General features: G+C 55.6%; 2 protein-coding genes across 9 annotated transcripts in view; one reads left to right on the top strand and one right to left on the bottom strand.

Moving 5' to 3' along the window:
* KCTD19 (potassium channel tetramerization domain containing 19) overlaps positions 1–7,698 on the top strand; it is a 38,434-nt gene extending 30,736 nt beyond the window's left edge. For 2 of the 4 annotated variants that reach the window (XM_038008355.2, XM_073015457.1), the window contains exons 8-16: positions 1,154–1,254; positions 2,008–2,150; positions 2,341–2,424; positions 2,699–2,813; positions 3,222–3,849; positions 5,580–5,771; positions 5,953–6,107; positions 6,436–6,537; positions 7,452–7,698. In XM_038008355.2, the coding sequence (XP_037864283.1) occupies positions 1,154–1,254; positions 2,008–2,150; positions 2,341–2,424; positions 2,699–2,813; positions 3,222–3,849; positions 5,580–5,771; positions 5,953–6,107; positions 6,436–6,537; positions 7,452–7,565 (1,634 nt within the window). In that variant the 3' untranslated portion in view covers positions 7,566–7,698. The remainder of the gene's footprint in view (positions 1–1,153; positions 1,255–2,007; positions 2,151–2,340; positions 2,425–2,698; positions 2,814–3,221; positions 3,850–5,579; positions 5,772–5,952; positions 6,108–6,435; positions 6,538–7,451) is intronic. The other 2 variants (XM_073015458.1, XM_073015459.1) reach the window with 2 other exon arrangements.
* On the bottom strand, positions 7,655–17,616 carry PLEKHG4 (pleckstrin homology and RhoGEF domain containing G4). Of its 5 annotated transcripts, none has more exons than XM_073015452.1 (21): positions 16,613–17,616; positions 16,350–16,445; positions 16,151–16,274; positions 15,972–16,065; positions 15,487–15,564; positions 15,292–15,405; positions 15,022–15,120; positions 14,780–14,928; positions 14,487–14,625; positions 14,270–14,386; positions 12,673–12,855; positions 11,915–12,417; positions 11,594–11,840; positions 10,779–10,868; positions 10,476–10,697; positions 10,213–10,383; positions 9,955–10,132; positions 9,120–9,236; positions 8,732–8,968; positions 8,528–8,643; positions 7,655–8,331 (listed from the first exon to the last, which is right to left on the bottom strand). In XM_073015452.1, the coding sequence occupies exons 1-21, from the start codon at positions 17,112–17,114 to the stop codon at positions 8,326–8,328; spliced, it is 3,582 nt and encodes a 1,193-aa protein (XP_072871553.1). In that variant the 5' UTR covers positions 17,115–17,616; the 3' UTR covers positions 7,655–8,325. The 5 variants fall into 5 exon arrangements, with proteins under 5 accessions (XP_072871553.1, XP_007992174.1, XP_037864280.1 ...); XM_007993983.3 differs by having other exon boundaries at positions 16,368–16,445; positions 16,613–17,114; XM_038008352.2 differs by lacking the exon at positions 8,732–8,968 and having other exon boundaries at positions 16,613–17,114.
* Between the last annotated feature and the right edge of the window lie 4,535 nt (positions 17,617–22,151).

The raw sequence follows: 22,151 nt of genomic DNA, 5'->3' as shown, positions 1-22,151 counted from the left end.
GGAACTGTAGATGGAGGAGGAGGGGAAAGCCAGGCCAATATTTTGGATTTTTACGAAAGGGAAACTTTAATGTTAAGTGCTCTGTCCTCACCTCCAAGCCCACAATTCATCTCCAGCAGCAGACAGGGCTGTTACCCAGTCTGTAGCCATGTAGGACCCCCAAGGCAGGCCTGCCTTGACCCTGGGAGCTGACTTGCTGTGCTTCTCATAGCCATGCAGGGAGGAGCCTCCTCGATGTTAAACAGAGCTGTCCCTGGGTCCATTTAATAGCTGAAAAATAGGTTCAGAGAAGAAAACTCGCTCAAGTTACACAGTGGTCAAGCTGGGGTTTGACTGAGTCCAAAGCTACTGTTGTTTTCACCAGCTGCCTATAACTTCTTATTACCAAAATCTGGGGGGCGAAGTTTAAGCTGTATTACTATCATTTAGCACCATTCAACATTTATTGAGTACTGGTCATATACCAGGACAGCAGTAGACATTGGTGGTACAGAAGTAAGCAACACAGTCTCTGTCTTCCTAGAGTTCACAGTCTAGTTCTATACATCTTACCTCTTGGTTATATAATCTAGTTATATACCCTTCATTCATTACACAGCTCATTAGAAACTGCTTCCCAAACATCAGAACAAGGCCTACATATAGTCAGCTCCAGGAAAAGGGTCATGGGTTCATCTTCCCAGCATACAGCCCCCATTCTCCAGACATGCCTAGAGGCTTAGTCTCATAAAGGTGACAGGGATTTGATGGGAGTAGGCTCCATGACATTTGCCAAACCACAAACACAAACACACAGAGGGAGATTCTTAGCTTCAGTCTGAGTGGCCACATGAAAAGCTACACACCCAGGACACACCCAGCCAGAAACCAGAGGCAGTTGGCATTGTAGGTGGACAGGGTCATCAACCCAGCTTTCCTGAGGGAGGAGGGTCAGGTGAAGAGTGGCAGTGCCCTTTCCCACCTCACCACCCAGGAAACCTTGCAGCAAGCAAGGTTTATGTCAGGGATTTCTGCTGCTTCTCAGAGTAGGCAACACAATATGACTGAGGAAAGATATTGAGACTTAACGTGAAATACACTAATGACCAAAGGGCCCTACCTGCTTTCCCTTCTGGCCATATGATTATGTGTTCTATCTCCTTGATTCCCATAGATAAGTGGACAGCAGAGATCACTGTGTATTCCCCACAACAGATCATCAAAGTGTATGTTGGAAGCCACTGGTATGCAACCACCCTGCAGACACTGCTGAAGGTACTGCCAGCCTTGGCTGCCCTGCTCCCCATCTGGCATCACCACCTGAGCTGCTCTGGGGGCCATCACCTGGCCCTCACACAGCTTCCAGCACTTGCTTAGAACAAAGACTTTCCCGGAAGGCGCGGTGGCTCATGCCTGTAATCCCAGCACTTTGGGAGGCTGAGGTGGGCAGATCACGAGGTCAGGAGTTCAAGACCAGCCTGACCAACATGGTGAAACCCTATTTGTACTAAAAATACAAAAATTAGCAGGGTGTGGTGGCACATGCCTGTAATCCCAGCTACTTGGGAGGCTGAGGCACCAGAATCACTTGAACCCAGGTGGTGGAAGTTGCAGTGAGCCGAGGTTGCCCCACTGCACTCCAACCTGGGTGACGGAGTGCAACTCTGCCTCAAAAAACAAAACAAATAGAGCGCAAGTGAACCGAGCAGCCTGCTGGGAAGGCCCTCTGGAGTTTGGGTAGGGAGGGGGCCAGCTCTGAGGGGCCTGGACTGAGAAGGAGGTATGGTGGGCTTCCAAATGCCTTGAGAGGGTGGTCTAGGGGCCATGAAAAGTTGAAGCAGGGATGATGTGCTTCTCCCTGGATGCTCTGCTCCCTACCATAGTTCCCTGTGACTGACAAGACAGGGAGATGGAAATCTCAAAGCTTCTGCTCTAGTGTAGTTGGGAAAGGGGAGTGAAAGAAGATTGGCCTGTCCCTTCCCAAAGACCGAGGCTCTGAGACTGAGTCTGGTGTCCAACCCCCTCCAGTATCCAGAACTGCTGTCCAACCCTCAGAGAGTGTACTGGATCACATATGGACAAACCCTGCTCATCCACGGGGATGGCCAGATGTTCCGACACATTCTCAACTTCCTGAGACTTGGCAAACTCTTTTTACCATCTGAATTTAAGTAAGTGAAGCAAGGACACAGTAAGATGAAATCATGAAGGCTGACCCCTCCCTTAGCAACAAAGGAGACCTGATTTGCAGCCTTCAGGGAGGAGGTTATTTTATTTCGGCAGCAGCAGCTCCAGGAGCTTATGCCCCCTCCCACACTCCCACCCTAGCTGCCCAGTCAGACATCTCGTTGTCATTTGTAGGGAATGGCCCCTCTTCTGCCAGGAGGTGGAGGAATACCACATTCCATCCCTCTCAGAAGCCCTTGCACAATGTGAAGCATACAAGTAAGGAAACTTTATCACGACTCTATGTTTAGAATTTGGTCCTTTAAATTCCTCTTGAAATCCTGTCCTAAGTCCCACTCCTAGAGGATCCTGTTCTCCTTGGGGTTGAGGAAGTGAAGCAGGCCCAGGATTGGCCAGTGACCTAGGCAAAACTCTTTAAGAGCCCCTTCTTCTCTGCTGTCTAGCATTAACTCCCAGCCAAAGGGCAGATCTGACCAACTGGCCAATGGCCTGATGGAAGTCTCTGCTCACTAACCCACCCCTCTTTCTGCAGGTCATGGACTCAGGAGAAAGAATCTGAAAATGAAGAAGCTTTTCCCATCAGGAGGCTGCACGTGGTGACAGAAGGGCCAGGGTCACTGGCAGAGTTCAGTAGAGACACTAAAGAAGTAAGCCCCAGCCTCCTCTGGTTGTTGTTGTCCTCAAAAACCACTACCACCAGGCTCAGGGTGGAGGGGGGCAGGCTCAGCTACTGAGGGATGCAGTAAAACGAAAGAGCAGGGCCTACATGGATTCCTAGGACAGAACCTGGTTTCTGAACCGTGAAGGAGGCACAGGAACTTACTGGCCACTTGTGGCCTGCGATGCTGATTGAATCTCCTGTTGGAATGACAGGCCACTGGGCTGGTACCACCCCCACTCAGCCTGAGTAAAGCTCAAGTGGGTGACCCCTGTCAGGGATGAGATTGTTCAGGGAGAGCAAGTGAAGTCCTGGAGGCCCAGCTTATTAGATCTTGGGCAAGGTGTTGATGTCCATGCCCAACCTATCCAGAGTTACTGTGCCCTTCCCTCCCCAGACCACAGCCTACATGCCTGTGGACTTTGAAGACTGCAGTGACAGGGTTCCATGGAACAAGGCTAAGGGAAACCTGGCCAGGTCCAACCAGATGGAGGAGGCTGAGCAGTACACCCGGCCCATCCAGGTGTCCCTATGCCGAAATGCCAAGAGGGCTGGCAACCCCAGCACATACTCACACTGCCCTGGCTTGTGTACCAACCCCGGACACTGGGGGAACCACCCTGAGAGCCCCCCAAAGAAGAAATGCACCACAATCAACCTCACACAGAAATCTGAAACCAAAGACCCTCCCGCCACTCCCATGCAAAAACTCATCTCCCTGGTGAGAGAATGGGACATGGTCAATTGCAAACAGTGGGAATTCCAGCCACTGACAGCCTCCCGGAGCAGCCCCTTGGAGGAGGCCACCCTGCAGCTCCCCTTGGGAAGTGAGGCTGCTTCCCAGCCCAGCCCCTCAGCTGCCTGGAAAGTCCATTCCACAGCCTCAGACAAGGATCCAGGACCACAGGCAGGGGCTGGAGCTGGACCGAAAGACAAGGGGCCAGAGCCAACCTTCAAGCCATACTTCCCCCAAAAAAGACCCATCACCCTGAAGGACTGGAGCAAGCAGAGGACCAAGGAGAGAGGTGAGTCCTGTCCCACTTTGATCTAAGTCTTATTCACAACAGAGAAGGCAAACTCCTTGGCCAAGATGGCAGAGCAAGTTAGTGACAAAGGAGGACTAGACCCCCCCTGCTCACCAATGCCATCTCTGTGCCAGGCAGCAGACACAGAAATGACTGGCACATTGGCATGGCTGGAGGGGCCAGGAGAACACATATGGTGAAGGGATGAGCGCTGTGGGAAGAGGGTGCCTATGAAGCAGGAGCACAAAAGAGGCTGAGGGCTGGGGAGTCAGCAGGGGAAGGATGAAGTCCAGGATGTTTGGAAGTGCAGGGCATGAGTCTAGCTGGAGGCCAGGCTTCACGTGCAGATGTGATAAAAGATGAGGCTGAAGACAGAAGTCATCAGGACAGGGCTTGCGGGCCAGCTTCAGGATGTGGTACTCCGTTCTGACCAGGACAGGAGTGAGCAGCCTCTGAAGGATTTTAGACAAGAGCACGGGGATCAGGTGTGCCCATCAGAAAGTTTGCTCCAGGAGCAGAGGAAATGCAGCAGGAGCTAAGTGTTCGAAGCCACTTGGAGTTCTTTCTAGGCTAGGGGAAGGCGGCTAGGCAGCTAGGGGACGGAAGGAGGGTTGGGCCAAGGACGAGCCAGGTTTCTAGCCTGTGGGACTACAAGGGGGTGGATGGGCCCTTACTGAGGTGTGAGTAAGAGAAAGAGCAGAGCTTGGGGAAGGACACACACTAAGTGTGAAATGCCAAGGGACATCCAGGTGGAGAAGCCCAGGAGGTAGCAGGGGCTACAGGGACTGAGCTGGATAGCTTGTGTAGCCAGCTAAGGGGAGGCGGCCAAGGAACTGTGCTGAGAATTGCTGTGCCAGGCTGCTGCCTCTGCTCCCTCAAAGCCCTGCCTGCAGTATTGTCACCTTCCCTATTAGTGGCTCCAGCCCTGCTTGGAGGGGCCTTCTTGGACTCTTGCCTGTGAGCCCTAAGTTGGTCTGTTAAGCTTGGGATGACAAAGCATGTCCACTCTCTGGACATGCATCAAAGGCTGGCCCCAAAAGCTCTCAACTTAAAATTTTATAAAGATTTCTAGCCCTCAGCTGGGTTACTATCCACTCCATTTGAGACGTCTTAGTTCAACAGAGGAATCTGGAGTTTCTTGGAGTTCCAAAATGTTCAGGATTTGACTTGCAGTGATGCCAGGGCAATGAAGAGAGGAGAGGCCAGACAGGCCCCTGCCAGCCCAGGGTGTCACTTCTGAGAAACTAGAGATGGCAGCTGTTGCAAGGCTGGGGTAACTTGATTGTACTGTCCTGTCACCAGAGGTCCCCTCCCTCCTTGGGCTCTGAGGTGGCTTAAGGAGAGCCCCTGCTTAGGTAGATTTGATGGTAATTGAAGAAAAGAATTTTAAAAGCCTGGGTGTGGTAGCTCACGCCTGTAATCCCAGCACTTTGGGAGGCTGAGGCGGGTGGATCACCTGAGTTCAAGAGTTCAAGAGTTCTGGCCAACATGGTAAAACCCCATCTCTTCTAAAAATACAAAAATTAGCCAGGCATGGTGGCACACGCCTGTAATCCCAGCTACTCAGCAGGCTGAGGCAGGAGAATTGCCTGGACCTGGGAGGCAGAGGTTGCAGTGAGCCAAGATTGTGCCATTGTACTCCAGCCTGGGCAACAAGAGCAAAACTCTATTTCAAAAAATAATAATAATTTTTTTAAAAAGGAGAGCCCCTCCCTATATTGTTTTCACAGAAATCCCTGCCCCTGAGCAGCCTCTGCCTGAGGCCAGTGAGGTGGACAGCCTAGGGGTTATCCTCAAAGTGACTCACCCCCCTGTGGTGGGCAACGATGGCTTCTGCATGTTCTTTGAGGACAGCATCATCTACACCACGCATATGGACAACCTCAGGCATACACCACCCACAGCCAGCCCCCAGCCCCAAGGTGAGGCTCTGAAACCAGGCCGAGCCCTGCGCCTCCTCGTGAGGATGCCTGAGCCCCCTCCCAGGTTATTTCAGGCAGAGACAGTGGCCCCTGGGGGGCCCTACCCCTCTCCCCCTCCTCACACTGTCTCTAAGGCCCTATTTTGACAGATGTGGCCACATCTACTTTCCCTCCTCCACAGAAGTGACTTTCCTGAGTTTCTCTCTGTCCTGGGAAGAGATGTTTTATGCACAGAAATGTCACTGCTTCCTGGCTGACATCATCCTGGATTCCATCAGGCAAAAGGACCCCAAAGCCATCACAGCCAAGGTGGTCTCCCTGGCCAACCAGTTGTGGGTATGTGTGATAGGCCCCAGGCGCTGGGGCACCCTGTACCTTCTCACCTCTTCCCCTGTCCCACAGTAAGTGGCGCAAGGCAAGAGGAAGTAAGCCAAGATGGGGTTAAGGAGTAGGCCAGGACCAGAAGAGTGGTGGGACAGGCAGGGACGGGCAAGCAGAGCAGTTGCACCTGGACTGAGCCTCAGCCAAGAGGCAGATTTGCAGTGACAGTGCCTGCCCCCTACCTCTGTGGCTCTGCAGGCCCAGAGAAGTCACTGCTCTGCATCTCACTCTTGCGGGGCTAGGAGCTGCCCTAGCCCTGCCTGATCGTGGGCTCTCCTGGCAGACCCTGCACATCAGCCCCAAGCAGTTTGTGGTAGATTTGCTGGCCATCACCGGCTTCAAGGACGACCGGCACACCCAGGAGCGCCTGTACAGCTGGGTGGAGGTGAGGGTCACTTGCAACCCCTGGAAATCCACTGACCCTGTGGATGCCTCAGATGGACATGTGTCTTGCTGCACCAGGGCTGGGTCAGTACTGCCCAGAAAGCTAGACAGGCATCTTAGGCCACTGCTCCCAGGGAGGGAGAAACTGGATGAAATTAACCAATCCAGAGTAGTCCAAAAGCAGTATTCAGGTCACCGGTTTTTATAGTTTTCCTCTAATGATACCAACTGCCTTCATCACTAACAACCCTGGCCACACTTAGGTACACATATCATACGAGCCCAAGCTTTGACTCATATGGGAGTCAGGCCTTTTCAACCAGTGATAGCAGCTTCACCTATCTGGCCATGATGTCACCATTTGTGTACATTCCTTTCATATTTAAACTACTTTTAAGCATTCTTTACAAAGAAAAAGAAAATGTTCAGTAAGGGCAAAGGAATGATCAAAGGTTTTTTTGTTGTTGTTTTTTTTTTTTCCTTTTCTGATTCCTTAATCTAATTTTAACATTGAGGTGGAAACGATTTAGGCAGTTTCTCATTGATCTGACACTTCTATAATCAAGAGCATTATTATAACACCTTTCACCATAAGCCCTCTAGTACCCAGTTACCATTAGGCATCTGGCTCATATGTGGTTTGTAAAGGGGAAGTCAGCATGTGTGGCTAGAAAGTGGAAAACTGGTAGCAGGAAACATGTTTTTGACCCTCCAGTCTTTCTGCTTAGTTCCCTGATAGCCATTTCTAGCCCCACCCTGTGAGATGCCCTTGGGCAGAGCTGGGCCATAGAGCATCAAAAGTCCTCTACAGCTGGGCTTGCCCTGTCCCTGCCCCGATGGGAGAACCCCACCCACAAGGAGCTAGAGTAGGCAACTGGCCAGGAAATCAGGGATAAGACTGGCCTTTCCTTCCAGCTTACACTGCCCTTCGCCAGGAAATATGGCCGCTGCATGGACCTGCTCATCCAGAGGGGCCTGTCTAGGTCTGTCTCGTACTCCATCCTGGGAAAGTACCTACAAGAGGACTAGGGTGTCCAGAGATGCAGCCCCTTGTGCCCCACCCACCAAGGTTCATGTTAACTGGAGATAGCCCTAGAATGCATGTGCCCATCAGTGGGTACATATCAGTCTATTTTTTATTATAAACAAATAAAACAGTAAATCACACATCAAAGACCTAGACTCCTTCTCTGAGACACCAAAGGCCTAACAACCAGTAAGATAATTTTAGACAACTCTGTTGAAAGTTATTCAAAAGGCATCAAGTCAAAATAACCAAAATGCCCCCGTAAAGAAGTGGCTGGGCCTGGGGGCCAGGACAGGCAAGCATCAGGGCCCTGTAGAGGTGGACCTGCCCCTATGGTAACAGCTCGGCTTTAAGTCCAGGGATTGGGGATCAGCTGCTAGGAGCCCACCTATGTTCTTCCTGAGGGGTGGGGGCAGCCTAGTCACTGCCCAGAGGCACATGGTCCCCCACCAGCCTATAGCATGGCAACACCCAATGTCTGCTCTAGCCTGTTCTTAACCCACAACTGGGATGGGAGCTAAGGACAGGAGAAGGGGTCCTGGGGCCAGGAGCCTATTCAGGCTCTACAACCAGACTCCCCTAGAGAGGCCCCGTGCCAGTTAGTCCGATGGCCACACACATCAGAAAGGGTAGTCAACAGTGCTGCACACGTAGGTTGGAGGAGGCCCAGGTGTCCGCCACACCCTGGTCACAGCAGATCCAGAAAGGCAATGTTCCTTGGAGCTGCAGGCTGCTGGATCTACTGCTCGTCCAGTCCCGAGCTCAGACCTGCAGGGCCAGGCCAGGCATGAATGCCTGCTTCCCTGACTCTGGGCCCAGGGGGTGTCTGGGGAATGGCTCTGGCCCACCCACCCCAAGCTCTACCCAAAGTAAAGGGCTACCCTGTCCTGGGAGGGGCTGGTCACAGTCACAGGCCCAGCCTGGGCTGGGGAAGGGCTGGTGGGTAAGGGCAAATGGCACTCACACAGGATAAGTCCTCAAGGCCCCTACCCAGGGCCTGCCCTGACACACAGCTGCTGTCAGAGCCACTGGAGCCACTGGCTGATGGGCACTGGGATGAGACCTCTGAGTCCTCAGGAGCTAGGGAGGGAGACTGGGTGAGCTGTCAGCACGGAAGGCCCCAGACCCCAAGCCATGCCCTCCTGTCTCTGGCTGGGCCCAGACATACTCAAAGAGGGCTGGCCGCCCAGCTCTGCCTCAGTCTCCAGTGCTGCTTCCTCCAGGAAGTTGGGGGCATACCGGGGACAGTGGAGACCCAGAAGAGCTGGGTCTCTGTACAGGTGCAGGTTGAGGGACCCCAGAACAGAGCAAGAGGCAGGGTCTCCAGGAAGGGAGTTCGAGGCCCCTAGGTAGAGGCTGTCATAGTCTAACGGGGCCACAGCAATGGACGCCCGAGATCGAACTTCTGCATAAGAGAGAGGGTCAGTCTGGGACAGGCCAGAGCCTAGCCTGACCCCAGATCCCAAGGAGAGTGCGAGTCAGCACTGACGGAAGGCCACAGTGCTTCCTGCACAGCTTTCCTACTCCTACCCGACACCCTGTAGCCTGCCTGCTACCTCGGCACTTCAGGACACAGTTGATGGTGCGGTCGTTGATGGCTTCCTCGCTGGGGGCAATGTCTCGGAAGGCCTTGTTCCCCACACCCATGGACACCATCTCAGCCATGCGCACCTCTGGGTGGAGAGTGGACATAAGTGGGACGTTTCTGGACATAAGCTTGTCCTTGGGCCTCTACCACCCCCTAAATAAGTCTTTCCCAAACACCTCCATCCAGCACATTAAATTGTCCTGTGAGCTGAGCCTTTCTAGTGCCAGGTGCTCTCCTCCCAACAATCCTGTGGGGCAGGTGCCATATTCCCCTTTTAAAGATGAGGCCCCTGGCCAGGCACAGTGGCTCATGCCTGTAATCCCAACACTTTGGGAGGCCAAGGTGGGAGGATTGTTTGAGCCCAGGAGTTTGAGATTAGTCTGGGCAATATAATGAGACCTCTATGAAAAAATTTTAAAAATTAGGCATGGTGGCACATGCCTGTAGTCTCAGCTACTTGGGAGGCTTAGGTGGGAAGAATGCTTGAGCTTAGGAGGCAGAGGCAACAATGAGCAGAGATCATGCCACTGCACGCCATCCTGGGCAACAGAGCGAGACCCTGTCTCCAAAAATAAAGAGAGACAGCCATGATGCCCCTGATACTCAGAGAAGTTCATGTTGTATTCAAAGTCAGAGGCAGTGACAGCAAGGCTGCCTGGCTTTGAATTCCTTTCTACTGCACTGGTGGCTGTCGCTGGGCCTCCTCCTCACTTCCCAAGCTTTTCCAGGTCCCTGGGCTCCTGTGGGTCAATGTAAGCTCTCCAGCGAGGGGAGTGTGGGGTGAAGGAGGGGCAGGGACCCACCCTTGTTGTGGACGGCCTGCCTCCAAAGTAGGCGGGAGATGTCAGCCGTCCAGGCCTGCTTGATGGCCAGGCTGGAGGCCTGAAGCACAAAGGTGTCCCTGGCCTTGCGGCGGCGGAACCAGATCTCGAAGCGCAGGTTGCTGTCCCCACAGCACTCAGTGAGACCAAGGTCTGCCATCTGTGGCCAGGGGGGAGAGAGGGGCTTGGTAAGGCATGGGTCGGGAACATAAGTGGCAGGGCCAGGGTGGGCAGGCCTACCTTGAAGGAGCGCTTATAGGCAAATGTGTCAACCCCTGTGGGCCCATGGCGAGGCTTGCTGAAGAGCAGCAGCTCCTCAAAAAGGAAGATGCGGCGCACGGACTTGTGGCGCCCAGTGCGCACCACAAACTCATCCTGTCGCACCAGCTGCCCCTGTTCCTTGAGGTTAACCTGCAGAGTTGGGGGCCAGTGGGTGGCCGGCCTCTTCTGCCTTCTTCTTCCACACCCACTGCCCTTGCCCATCACAGCTTGGGATGACTCACATCACAGCCCTGGATGGCATCCATGGCCAGCAGGTCGTTTCCGTGCCGCAGCTGGAAGTGCACAAGGCTCTGGGCCTCCCTCAGCGCACTGAGCTCTTGCGTGGGGCCCCCGCAGGCCCGTGCCAGCTCCTGCAGCAGCAGCGCATACTTGCCCATGCGCTGGATGGGCTTTAGCAGGTAGGAAGCCAGGTCCAGGTGGTCCCCCAGAGCTTGCTGCTTGTCCTGTGGGCGGGTGGGAGACCACTGAGTGATTTGGGGGCACTCCCCGCATCCCCTATTCTTCCTAGTCTCAGGTTCACGTACCTTGAAGAAGGTGTGCCCATAGCTGGACATCAGGGCATCAGAGCGAGGCTTATTCTTGCTGTAGAGCGCGTACATCCCAAACTGCACCCTCTACGAAGACATGTGGCTCAACCCCAGTGCAAAGGGGCCAGCTCCCTAAGGCTGGCACAGGATAGACCACCCTCAGCTTGAGAGGACCAAGATGCCAGTATATGGCTCCCAGGAAGGCCTCTCCCTACAGGCCCAATCTGCCCTGCTTTGAACAAGGAGTGATCTGGCGAGAACAGTACTGGGCAGAGGGGCGTGTGCCCATAGGCCCCTGAGGAAGAAGCCCCTTGCCCTCGAACTGAGCCCCTGCCTTTAGCTTTGCTCCTCCCATGGCTCTAAGAGCTCACCTCACTTGGGACTGTCCTGCTCACTACACTCAGCCACCCCCTTGGCAGGCCCCCTTCCTCCACACGACCTTGCACTCTGGGTGGGACACTCACTCCAGCCCCTCCCCTATTCCTCAGCTTAAATATCAGCCCCTCAAAGGCTTCCTCTTGTACCAGGTGTCCTGGCACCGCACTCAGGCCCTCTAAAGTGGAACCCCTGCCCCGCCTGTAATTCACAAGCATCTATTCTGCTTATTTTCCTCCTAGCCCCAACTATAATTTACAAGTATGGTTCTTGCTTCTATGTCTCCTCCACTGAACTAAGAGCACCCTCAGGTGCAGAAGCTTGCCAGTCTTGCTCATAGCTGTACCCAGCACAGGGACTGGCACCAAGTATGTGCCCAGCAGCAACTTGGGGACTGTGGCAGAACGAGCTGATACCATGTGGCCTGTTGGGCTTACATGGCGCAGGAAGGCATAGGCCACTCGTGGTGGGTGCCGGGTGCAAGCCTCCAGCTCACGCAGGAAGAAGTGGCAGTGGAAGTCCCGCAGCTTCTCCAGGTTGCCAAAGAGGTGGGCACGCTGGCCACGGAGGCCCTGGGGCACATCAGGGCGATCCAGCTCGGGGAAATAGTTCTCCATAGTGTACTCTAGAGCCCGGACATACTCCCGCTCCGTGGCCACCATCTCTGCCAGCACCAGCTGTAGCCTACCAGGTATGGGGAGTCAGGACCCAAGACATTTCTCCTCTACTGCCCTCCCCACCCTGCCTACTACCCATACCTGTTGGGGCTCCTGGGGTCAGAGCTGCCCGGTGGAGGCACAGTAGGGGATGCCTGGGGCGGGGCACCTCCTCCAGCCTCTGGTCTGCAGCAGGCAGCAATAGTGGCCGCGTGGTGGCGGTGGCGGGCAGGTTCACTGAGACTCTGCCCCAGATTCCGATCGAAGCTGTAGGCCTTCCTCAGGGGAGGATGGGCAGGTGCAGTGGGGACCTGGCTGACACACAGGCTAGCTGTGCTGCCCACCGGTGGTAGCTTCAGTGAAGCCTCAAGCTTTTGGTCCAGGGCTAGCCAGGTGTCCTGGCATCGTGCCCAGGCCCAGCGGCACTCCTGGCGGATGGCCTCTGAGCCCAGCCCCGTGGCCAGAGCCCACATCTTTCGGAAGTGGGCAGGAGGCAAGTCAGGGTGCCTGGTCCAGTGCAGCTGCAGCTGCTGCAACACAACCCCTGGGCGTTCCTGCTCCAGCTCTGCCAACACTCGCTGCCCCTCCTCAGCCCACATTGAGGCCTGCAACACCAGGGCCGGACAAGCATTAGAGGAGAATCCCGCCAAGCCCACTGGACACTCTGCTCCTCTACCCACTCCCCATCCCCACAGGATGCTGCCCAGGACACAGCCCCAGTGACTGGGTTTTAGGGTCAAACTGAAGACCAGGGAAGAGAACAGGCAGCATGACCAAGAAGAGGTCACGCTCTGCTGAAGCTGGGGCTGCCACCCCTCCGGCCTCATGGATCACTTGTTGCTGGGGAGACTCTCACCCACCTCCCTGAAGAGCTGAAACAGCCTCTCAGCATCCGCCAGCCGCTGGCACCGCTGGGCCAAAGCCCTAGAGAATTCAGTCAGTTGGGCTCGCAGGGCCAGAAAGCGTGCCCCAGGGGGGCCCAGTTCAGCTGCCTCCCAGCCAGTCAGTGGCTGCAGAAACTTCTCCCCTTGCCTGACCTGCTCCTGCAGAGACAGAGACTAGGCTCAGCCAGTCCGGGCTTGGTGGTTCAGCCCCCAGACCCAGATCCTTCCTGCTGACATATCGACATGTCCCCATCAAGTCTGTCCTGTGGTGGAACACCTACCCCTTATCTCCCACTCGCCACCCACATCCACTCTCCTTCTCCACAGCCAAATTCCCTACAGGAATCGTCTATCCTCACCATCCCATCTCGCCCTCCACGCCAGCCCTCTCTAGCTCCACTCTGCCCCATCCCCAGCGCTTCTCAGGCCTCACTGACTCCACCTCTCAGCGCCATTCAGCCCACTCTCTGCTGGGCTCCCCCCGCTCCTCCCCATGCTCCTGATTCTCCTCACTCTTCTCCGGTGGCTCGTCCTCCCCTTCCCTCACCTAGGCCATTAAACACTGGGGATCCTGAGGACAGTGCACTCAATCTCCCAGGCACTCTCATGTAACTGACTTCAAACGTCATCCAAACACCTGGACCCACCAAGTGATCCTCTCCAGCCAGACCTTTCCTCTGAGCTCCAGGCCCGAGACCCAAGGGCCCTCCTCTCAGCCCTCACAGCCATCTCAAAAGCATGCCCAAGACTGGACTCTTGAATGCCCTTTCCCCCAGATGACCTCGTCTCCTAGTCTGTCAGGGAACAGTGCCCATTCATCCTTGCAACATCCCTGTCCCTTACCCTCCCACATGGGTCCACAGCAAATCCCATCAACTTCTCCAACCCGTCTCCCCTGCCACTATCCTGTCCAGAGAAGGCATTACTTCCCACCTGGACTACTGCAATTGCCTCTTCACTGCACTCCCCATGCCCATCCTCCAAGTCACTGTCTACTTGGAAACTAATGTAATCTTCCTAGAATACAGATCTGATTATGTGGCCTTCCTGATTAAACTTTATACTGACTGCTACAGGGCCCAGTGATGTGGCCACTGACCAGGCTTGTCCCACCACAACTGCCCCCACTCTTTCTCCCTCTCTGCTCTGCACTTCAACCTCACTGGCCTTATGATTCCTCAGGCACACCACCCTCCTTCCTGCCACAGGATCTTTGTGCATGCTGTCTTCTAAGCCTGGAATGTGCCCCCATCCTCAACCCTCTTCTGCCTGGTTGACCTCAACTTATCTTTCAACTCTCAGCTCAAAAGTCACCCAAAAAAAGCTTGCCTGACACTCCTGCTGGGTAAAGTCTTGGTTATACCCTCAGGCAGAATCACCTGCACTGATTCTCTCCAGAGATCCTGCCTGGGTTTACAGGCACGTATATGACTGTGATAAATTATAACTGATATTCTCTATGGGACTGTAAGGTCCAAGAGAGCAAGGGATTGAATTTCTTTCACAGTTCTGCATTCCTAGTTCCTGGCATTGCATCCCAATACCCATGGCATTAACAAGTGACCCCACATACCTGGGCAACCTCGTACAGCTCCCGAAAAGAGCCTTGGGCCTGGAGCAGCATGTCCAGCGAGGGCTGCCCAGGCTCCTCCAGCGCTGGCCAGCCCACCTGCTGCAGCCACACTTCAATCTGGAGGGGCACAAGCAGGGAAAGGTGAAGAGAGCTGCCATGGATTGGGGGCTCACGTTTGAGATCGGGGCAGGGCCCACTCTGGGCAAGTAGTTCCGACCTGGTGCAGTCCGCCCTCCTGGGCCTCCAGTGTTTGGACCAACTCTAGGGCCTGTATTCGCTGGTTGCTCTGTAGGGTCAGTTGGTGCAGCAATCCATCCACCCGGTCATATAGCTCGTCAGCCTTGTCCATTGCTGTCCTGGTGTAGGGTATACCATCTTAGACCCCCTGCCTTGCACCACTCCATGCTGTCCTGGCACCCACAATCCTGCCAGGTTCTGAGCTAGCCAGATGAGTCCTGGCATAGAATATGGTGGGCTGGGGCAAGATCTGGGGGCTGGGCTTGCACCCACCTGTAATCTGGACTCAGGGTCACCTCTGGGACCTCTTGCTTCAGCCATGTCAGCTCCCGGCCCCCCTGGCATTGTAGCCATGCCAGTCGTGGCGAGTCTAGCACCTGCTGCATCAGGACCTCTGTCTGCTGTAGCAGCTGACCGACCTCCTGTGATTGAGGGCAACAAGCAGTGGAGGTGGCCGTGGGAGAAAAGGAGGGAGACAGGGAGCATTCATGGAGGGATTGGGAGGGGACACTCACCCCAGACTCCATGGGCTGGGGCACAGCCTTCACACTTTCGATGGCCCCCTGGAGCAGGGCACAAGCCGCCTGGCAGTTCTGCAGTAGGGCTTCCAGCCGCTGTAAGCAGGGGCAGGCATGACTGGAGCAGCACGCAGTGTTGGTCCCGGGCTTCCTGGGTTCCAGGCCACTGCAGCCAGCTTTGTGCTGTTCAAGCCAGTCCCAGAGAGGCTCCTCCGCAATCCCAAGTTGCCTATATAACTGCCCCCACACCCCGCCCAGTATACTGACCCTCCGGAAATCCAGCCAGGCCCGGTGGCAGTAAGGCAGGCCTCCTCCTAGTGAAGTGGGCAGCCCTGCCGTTGGGATGTGGGTCAGCAGGCTTTGAGAGGGCAACTGCTCCAGCTACAGGAGAAGAAGGTGTTGTGACCCAGGCCTAGGGAGGAGGCACCCCGCCTCTACCCCTAGCCTAACTGGGCTTAGTACCTGCAGCCCGGAAGGCACTTCCTTCAGCAGCGTGCTTCCCACTAGCAGCACCTGGTACACGGCCCCTGGGGCTGCTTCCTGCAAGGAACCTGAGCTCAGCCCTATCCCCAACTCTACAGAAAAGGGCGCAATGGCTCATGCCTGTAATTGCAGCAATCTGGGAGGCGAGGCAGGAGGATCACCTGAGTTCAGGAGTTCGAGATCAGCCTGGCCAACATGGTGAAACCCCCTCTCTACTAAAAATACAAAAATTAGCTGGGCATGGTGGCAGGTGCCTGTAATCCCAGCTATTCGGGAGGCTGAGGCAGGAGGATCACACGAACCCGTGAGATAGAGGTTGCAGTGAGCCAAGATCGCACCACTGCACTCCAGCCTGGGCAACAGAGTAAGACTCCGTCAGAAAAGGAAAAGGAAAAAGAAAAGGAAAGGAAAGAAAAGAAAAGAAAAGAGAAAAGGAATGAGGGGAGCTACAATCCCGTACTCACTTGTAGTCGGCTGAGCCCAGAGAAGAGGGAAGAACTTGGGGAACAAATTCGGGCATCAACTAGCACTGTCAGTCCCAGTGCCTGTACTTCGGGCCTAAAGGGGTGAGCTTCAGTTCAGTACCTGACTCCCAGTCCTCACAGCTGGCTCAGGCTCAGTCTCCCAACCCCCACCCTCAAACCTGGGGATGCTTCGCAGGTACAGCAGGAGGCGGATGAGTTCCTGGCTGCTGCACTCAGGCTGAAGCCAGGCTGGGCTGTGGGCACACAGAAGCAGTACTGCCCGGCCTTGGACATCCCGAGTCCCTATGGGGAGGAAGCAGTGAACTCCTGCCCCATTGGGCCACTCCACCTCCACTGCCTCTAGGCCCTCCCGGCTACCTGGCAAGGTGGCCATACCACTGGCCAGCAGCTCCCAACAGAGGTCTTGGGCCAAGAGGCAGTCAGCAGGCTTAGTGAGGCTGGATCCACTGGGGGCTTGGGAAGGGAAATGACTTGGGTCTGCCTTGGGCCACCTATCCAGAGACCCCTCCTTGGATCCCGGCTTCAGCCTGAGTAGGGTCAGAGACCTCCAAGGTCTTGACACTCATTTCTCCAGGCATCCCTATTCCCTTCCCAGACTTCCCTAGCCCAGCCTTCCTTACCTGCCTCCAGCAGCTTTGATGATTTCTCTGATAAAGGGTCTCCAAGGCCCACAGAGTTGCTGTCCAATCCCCCAGGGCTCAAGCCAGATGGCATCACCCTGCTTGGACCTGGGTCCACTACCAACCCTACCCCTGGGGTGTCACCCTCACCCTGTGCCAAGTTGAGGTGGGAGGACATGGGGCATAGGAGGCTCTCCACTCCAGAGGGACCTGGCCCTTCTGACAGGACTGAGGAGCTTTCTACTTTGCCCCTCTGGGGATCCCCCAACTCATCTGCAGCCAGGAGTAACTGAAGCTTCCTGGACAAGGGGCTGTCCTGTAGCCCCTCATCCTGGGCGGCCCCAGTTGGTGGTCTTGGAGGACCCGGGTCCTTAATGTGCATCTGGGAAGCAGGTTCCTCCTCTTCCCAGGCATCCCTGAAACTGCACACAGCAAATCTCCAGTCGGTGGCATGGCCCTGGGAGTCTGGGGACTCATCCCCATCCTCCAGGGGCCTTTCCATCACGCCCTCCTAAAGGTGGGCCTGCTCCGGGCCAGTGGGAGAGGGCTGGGCCTCAGTGTGAACCAGGCTGAAGACAGTCGAGTGGGATTCAGTGAGCAATGCAGGCGAAAGGCATGGGCCGCAGAAGGTGCCAGTCTTAGTGCCAGGGCACAGGAACTGCAATTCAGGCCTGGGAAGAGGGAATAATGTTAGGGGCGTCTCTCTGTCCAGGTCCCCTGTCGGACGCCCGTGGGCCTCTGTTCCGTGCGCGCCCACCCTCAGCGTCCCCAAGGCCACTCTCTGCAGGCCCATGCCCGTGGGGGCAGCCCCGCCATGGCGCCACGCTGCCTCGTATTCGCTCTCCCGCCGGCCCCGCCGGGCCCTGGCCTCGTTGTGGGGCCTGGCGCGCGCCCCACGTCGCCCTCTGGCGACACTCACGCCCCCAGGCCGCTTCGCGGGGAACCGAGAAGCCGAAGAGCCTTCGAACAGACGGCGGCCTCGACGGCGAGTACAGCGTGCCCGCGCGGCGTCACCGGGCACCGCCTCCTGGCCGCTAGGGAGGGCAGGGCCGCCGGGGCGCGGCGCCGCGCCGCGCCGCCCCCTGGGGGCCGGAGGACGGAGCCACAGCCCGCGCAGGTCTCGACGGGGCACAGCCCGGCCGGCGGGGAAGATGAGGCGCGGGATCCCGCAGCAACCCCCGTTCGCCGCGGTCCTCTCCACGGGCCCGGACGACCCGCCAGCCCCGCCCCGCCGCACCCCCGGGTCCCGCAGACCGCGCGCCCCACCCGCGGCGTCGCAGTGCGTGGGTCGGGGCAGCGACCAACGGCCGGCAGCACCACCGTGCCCACTTCCCGGGCCTGGCGAGGACGCCGGAAGCGCTGTCCTGCCAGGAAGGCCGCGTAGGTGCGCAAGGGTGAGTGCGCGGTGGGGGCGGGGGGGCGGTGGCGGGGAGAGCACTGCGGGATGGGGAGGGGTGGGGGCTCCCAGGGGCTTCCGCGGCCGAATGAGCAGACGGGAGGGGAAGGGCTTCTGTGTAGGGAAACGGGACGCTGCCTCCGCGCGGGCACCCAGAGACAGGTCGCATGATCCCACGCGGGATGGGGCTGCCATCGGGGTGGGAGTGAGACCAGTGGGTGGAACTGACCCAGACCTGCCAGAGTCCCCCAGATCCTCCACCCCTTTGCCATCCGTGGCACCCCCTTACCCCCTTCTCCACAAAGTCCAATGCAGGAGGCTGGTGCTGAGGTGGGGTCCTGGAGCCAGAGCACCCAGCCCAGGCCTGGCTTCTCCACTTACCTGCTGGGGGCTCTCCAGGAACTCTGCTCTTTGAGCCTCACCCTCCTCACCTGTAAAAATGGAAAGTCATTTTTCTCCTGGGGTTGCCATGAGGACTGGGGAAGACTCCCTATGTTATACGTCCACCTGCTGCCAGCACTCAGGCTGTGTTGGTGCCCTCCCCCCTCATTTCACCCCCAGTCAGGGAATCCTGAACTGATGAAAGTCACTTGGGTAGCTGTGTGATTTAAGTTCCCTTTGGGGCATGTGGGCCTGGCCTGACACTCCCCAGAATTTGTGGGAAGGTCAGCTCTGTGACCAGGAGAAGACCTTGAGCCCCAAGGTGTGCCCAGGCCCATGGTCCCTGGGAAGAGGAGGCACCCGGTGCTACGGCTACCCTGGCTCTAAGGCAGGCGCCTCTTTCACGAACGTGGGGATGACAACAGGCACAGTAGGACCAACAGCAGTCTCCCCACCCAGCCCAGCCCAGCCCCCAGAGTCCAGACTTTCAGGCAGCTACCGAAGAGCCTTCATGAGCAGGTCTGGCTGCCAGAGGGGAGCCTTGGAGTTGTCCTGCTCCATCCCTAACTCCCAGCCAGACCTCTGTTCCCACCCTGCTGGCTTCAGAAAGCATCTTCCAACCTTGGCTTCTTCCCCAGTTCTGTCCCAGGGCCACCCCCACTGAGTCACTGCCTTCTGCTCCCTCCCTCCCCTTCTGCTGCCCACTGGCACCCACCAGCCAAGGCCCCCAGGAGCCCTAAGAGCTGGGGGGGACCTGCTGGCAGGCACACATACCCCTGTGAATGCCAGAGGCAAAGAAAAGCCTCAAGCCACAGGCTATAGCTGACCCTGGCACCCTGGGCACAGCAGGCAGATTCAGGGGAGGTACAGCCACACTGAGATAGAGGCAGGGCTAGGCCCTGGTTTCTCCACTCCACAGAGAATGTGCATTGTAAGCTTCATGGAAACAGAGACTGTATGTTATCCACTTCCGTCCTTCCAGCATCCCGCACAGGGCCTGGCACAGAATAAATGCTTTGGGGTGCTTGACACTCATCACACTACCCCTGCCCTCCTGAGGCTCCACATCTATGTATCAGATGGAAACCAGAGTCACAAATGGAGACAGATTCAGAGACTCAGCCTGAAAGGAGACAGAAGAGGCAGAGAGCTACAGGTTGCATGGCCCCAGGATGGCAAAGGTACAGATAGAAATGAGGACACACTGAGGCCTAGTGGGGAATATTGGGGAGCTGGGCCTGAAGCCAGCCAGGGGTGGCTGACCACAGCAGGCTTTGTGGGCTGAGCTTGCAGGACTGAGCAGTGACTCATGGGGCCCATCTCTGTGGCTCTCCTGGCAGCAGAATCAACTCACAGCAGCCTTTTCCACTGAGATCATAAAATGGGAATGGGCCTCCCTCCCCTGACCCTTCCCCAACTCTCCCTCAGCCTCCCATTTCTTGCCGACATGACTCAATCAAAAAATAAAATGGGCTGGGCACAGTGGCTCATGCCACAAAATCCCAGCACTTTGGGAGGCCAAGTCAGGGAGATCACCTAAGGTCGGGAGTTCCAGACTAGTTTGGCCAACATGGCAAAACCCTGTCTCTACTAAAAAATACAAAAATTAGCCAGATGTGGTGGCGGGCTCCTGTAATCCCAGCTACTTGAGAGGCTGAGGCAAGAAAATCGCATGAACCTGGGAGGCAGGGGTTGCAGTGAGCCAAGATCACGCCACTGCACTCCAGCCTGGGTGACAGAGCGATACTCTGTCTCATAAATAAATAAATAAAAAGGGGGGGGAGGGCTCTGGGCCTCACTGGGCCTAGTGACAACAGACCCATAGTCATTCGCCTGGCACACCCCTCTTCAGTACTACCCCAAATACTGAGGGCAACAAATACCCCAGAACTTCCAGACCTCACTTGCCTTTGACCTAAATAAACTCCAGACTCCTTGGTATGACAGTCAAGGCCACTTAGAAGCATCACAGCCTTCCCATCTACCTCCCAGACTGGCCTGGAAAACAAATCTGATTACTAGTCTAGTCTCACACTGGCTCCTCTTCTTGAAGGCCCATGCCCATCTACGCTAATCAAAATCCTTCCTCCATTGAGGCCTGGGTGCAGCACCTCCTTCACGAAGCCTTCCCCAGCTAAGTTCTTTCAGCTTAAGCCACCCTGCCCAGTCACATGGCAAGGACCCATGGATGAGCGCTTGATGCACTTGCTCTCCTGCATCCAAGACACCTGCCTGCCTCCCCATCAAACCCACCATGCTCATCTGCCCCGTGACTGCAACCTCTGCCTCCCAGGCTCAAGTGATTCTCCTGCCTCAGCCTCCCCAGTAGCTGATTACAGGCATGCACCACCATGCCCAGCTAATTTTTGTATTTTCAGTAGAGATAGAGTTTCAGCATGTTGGCCAGGCTGATCTTAAACTCCTGACCTCAAGGGATCCACCCGCTTCGGCCTCCCAAAGTGCTGAGATTATAAGCATGAGCCACCACACCCAGCCTGACAAATAATGACATTTATGATCCCTTTCCTTGAGCCAGGCTATGGGTAGATTCTCCCCATTAAATTTTATCATTTAATCCTGACAGCAGCCTTATGAAGTGAGTATGATTATCTCATTTGAGAGATGAGGACACTGAGGCTCAGAGACAGCATGTAACACACCCAGAATGACACTGGTGAGTGGCAGCTGGGGCTGTTGACTTGAAAGTGTTGACTACGGCTGGGGGCGGTGGCTCACACCTGTAATCCCAGCACTTTGGGAGGCGAAGGCAGGTGGATCACCTGAGGTCAGAAGTTTGAGACCAGCCTGGCCAACAATGGCAAAACCCTGTCTCTACTAAAAATACAAAAAATTAGCCGGGCATGGTGGCGGGCACTTGTAATCCCAACTACTTGGGAGGCTGAAGCAGGAGAATTGCGTGAACCCGGGAGGCAGAGGATGTGGTAAGTCGATATCATGCCATTGCACTCCAGCCTGAGTGACCTGAGTGACAGAATGAGACTGTCTCAAAATAAATAAATAAATATTTAAAAAATGAACTGTTGACTATTAGTTAACTACCAGGTCTTATCACTGTGGACTGTGCACAACCTGAAGGCAAAGCCCAAGTCACTCTTCCTTCTCATCACACCTTCCCTGTGCATAATGTAGAAAAAGTAAAGGTAAGTTGGCTTAAAGTATAACTTTCCAAGTGTCTCAGAAGTCCTTCAGATCCAGAGAGCCAGAAAGTAAGTTAGTTATTACCTAGGCTGAGGAGGGCCAGGGATGAGGACTGACTGCTAATGAGTACAGGGTTTTTTTGGGGGATGATGAAAATGTTCTAAACTTAGATTGTGGTAAGGGCTGCACAACCCTATGGGTATATTCAAAACGCTGAACTGTACACTTTAAATGGGTGAATTTTTATGGTATATGACTTATATCTCAAATGTATAGATATATATGGTTTTTGTTTTTGTTTCTGTTTTTTGAGATGGAGTCTTGCTCTGTTGCCCAGGCTAGAGTGCAGTGGTGCGATCTCGGCTCACTGAAACCTCCACCTCTGGGGCTGAAGCAATTCTGGTTCCTCAGCCTCCCAAGTAGCTGGGACTAAAGTCATCATACCCAGCTAATTTTTTGGATTTTTGGTAGAGACAGTGTCTTGCTATGTTGCCCAGGCTAGTCTTGAACTCCTGGCCTCAAGCAAACCACCTGCCTTGGCCTTCCAAAGTGCTGGGATTACAGGTATGAGCCACTGTGCCCAGCTCTCAATGATTTTTTTTT

Source organism: Chlorocebus sabaeus, chromosome 5 (genome assembly GCF_047675955.1).
Source record: "Chlorocebus sabaeus isolate Y175 chromosome 5, mChlSab1.0.hap1, whole genome shotgun sequence".
Classification (NCBI taxonomy): Eukaryota; Metazoa; Chordata; class Mammalia; order Primates; family Cercopithecidae; genus Chlorocebus; species Chlorocebus sabaeus.
The sequence above is the reverse complement of the archived record's forward strand: the minus strand, read 5'-3'. Positions and strand labels throughout refer to the sequence as shown.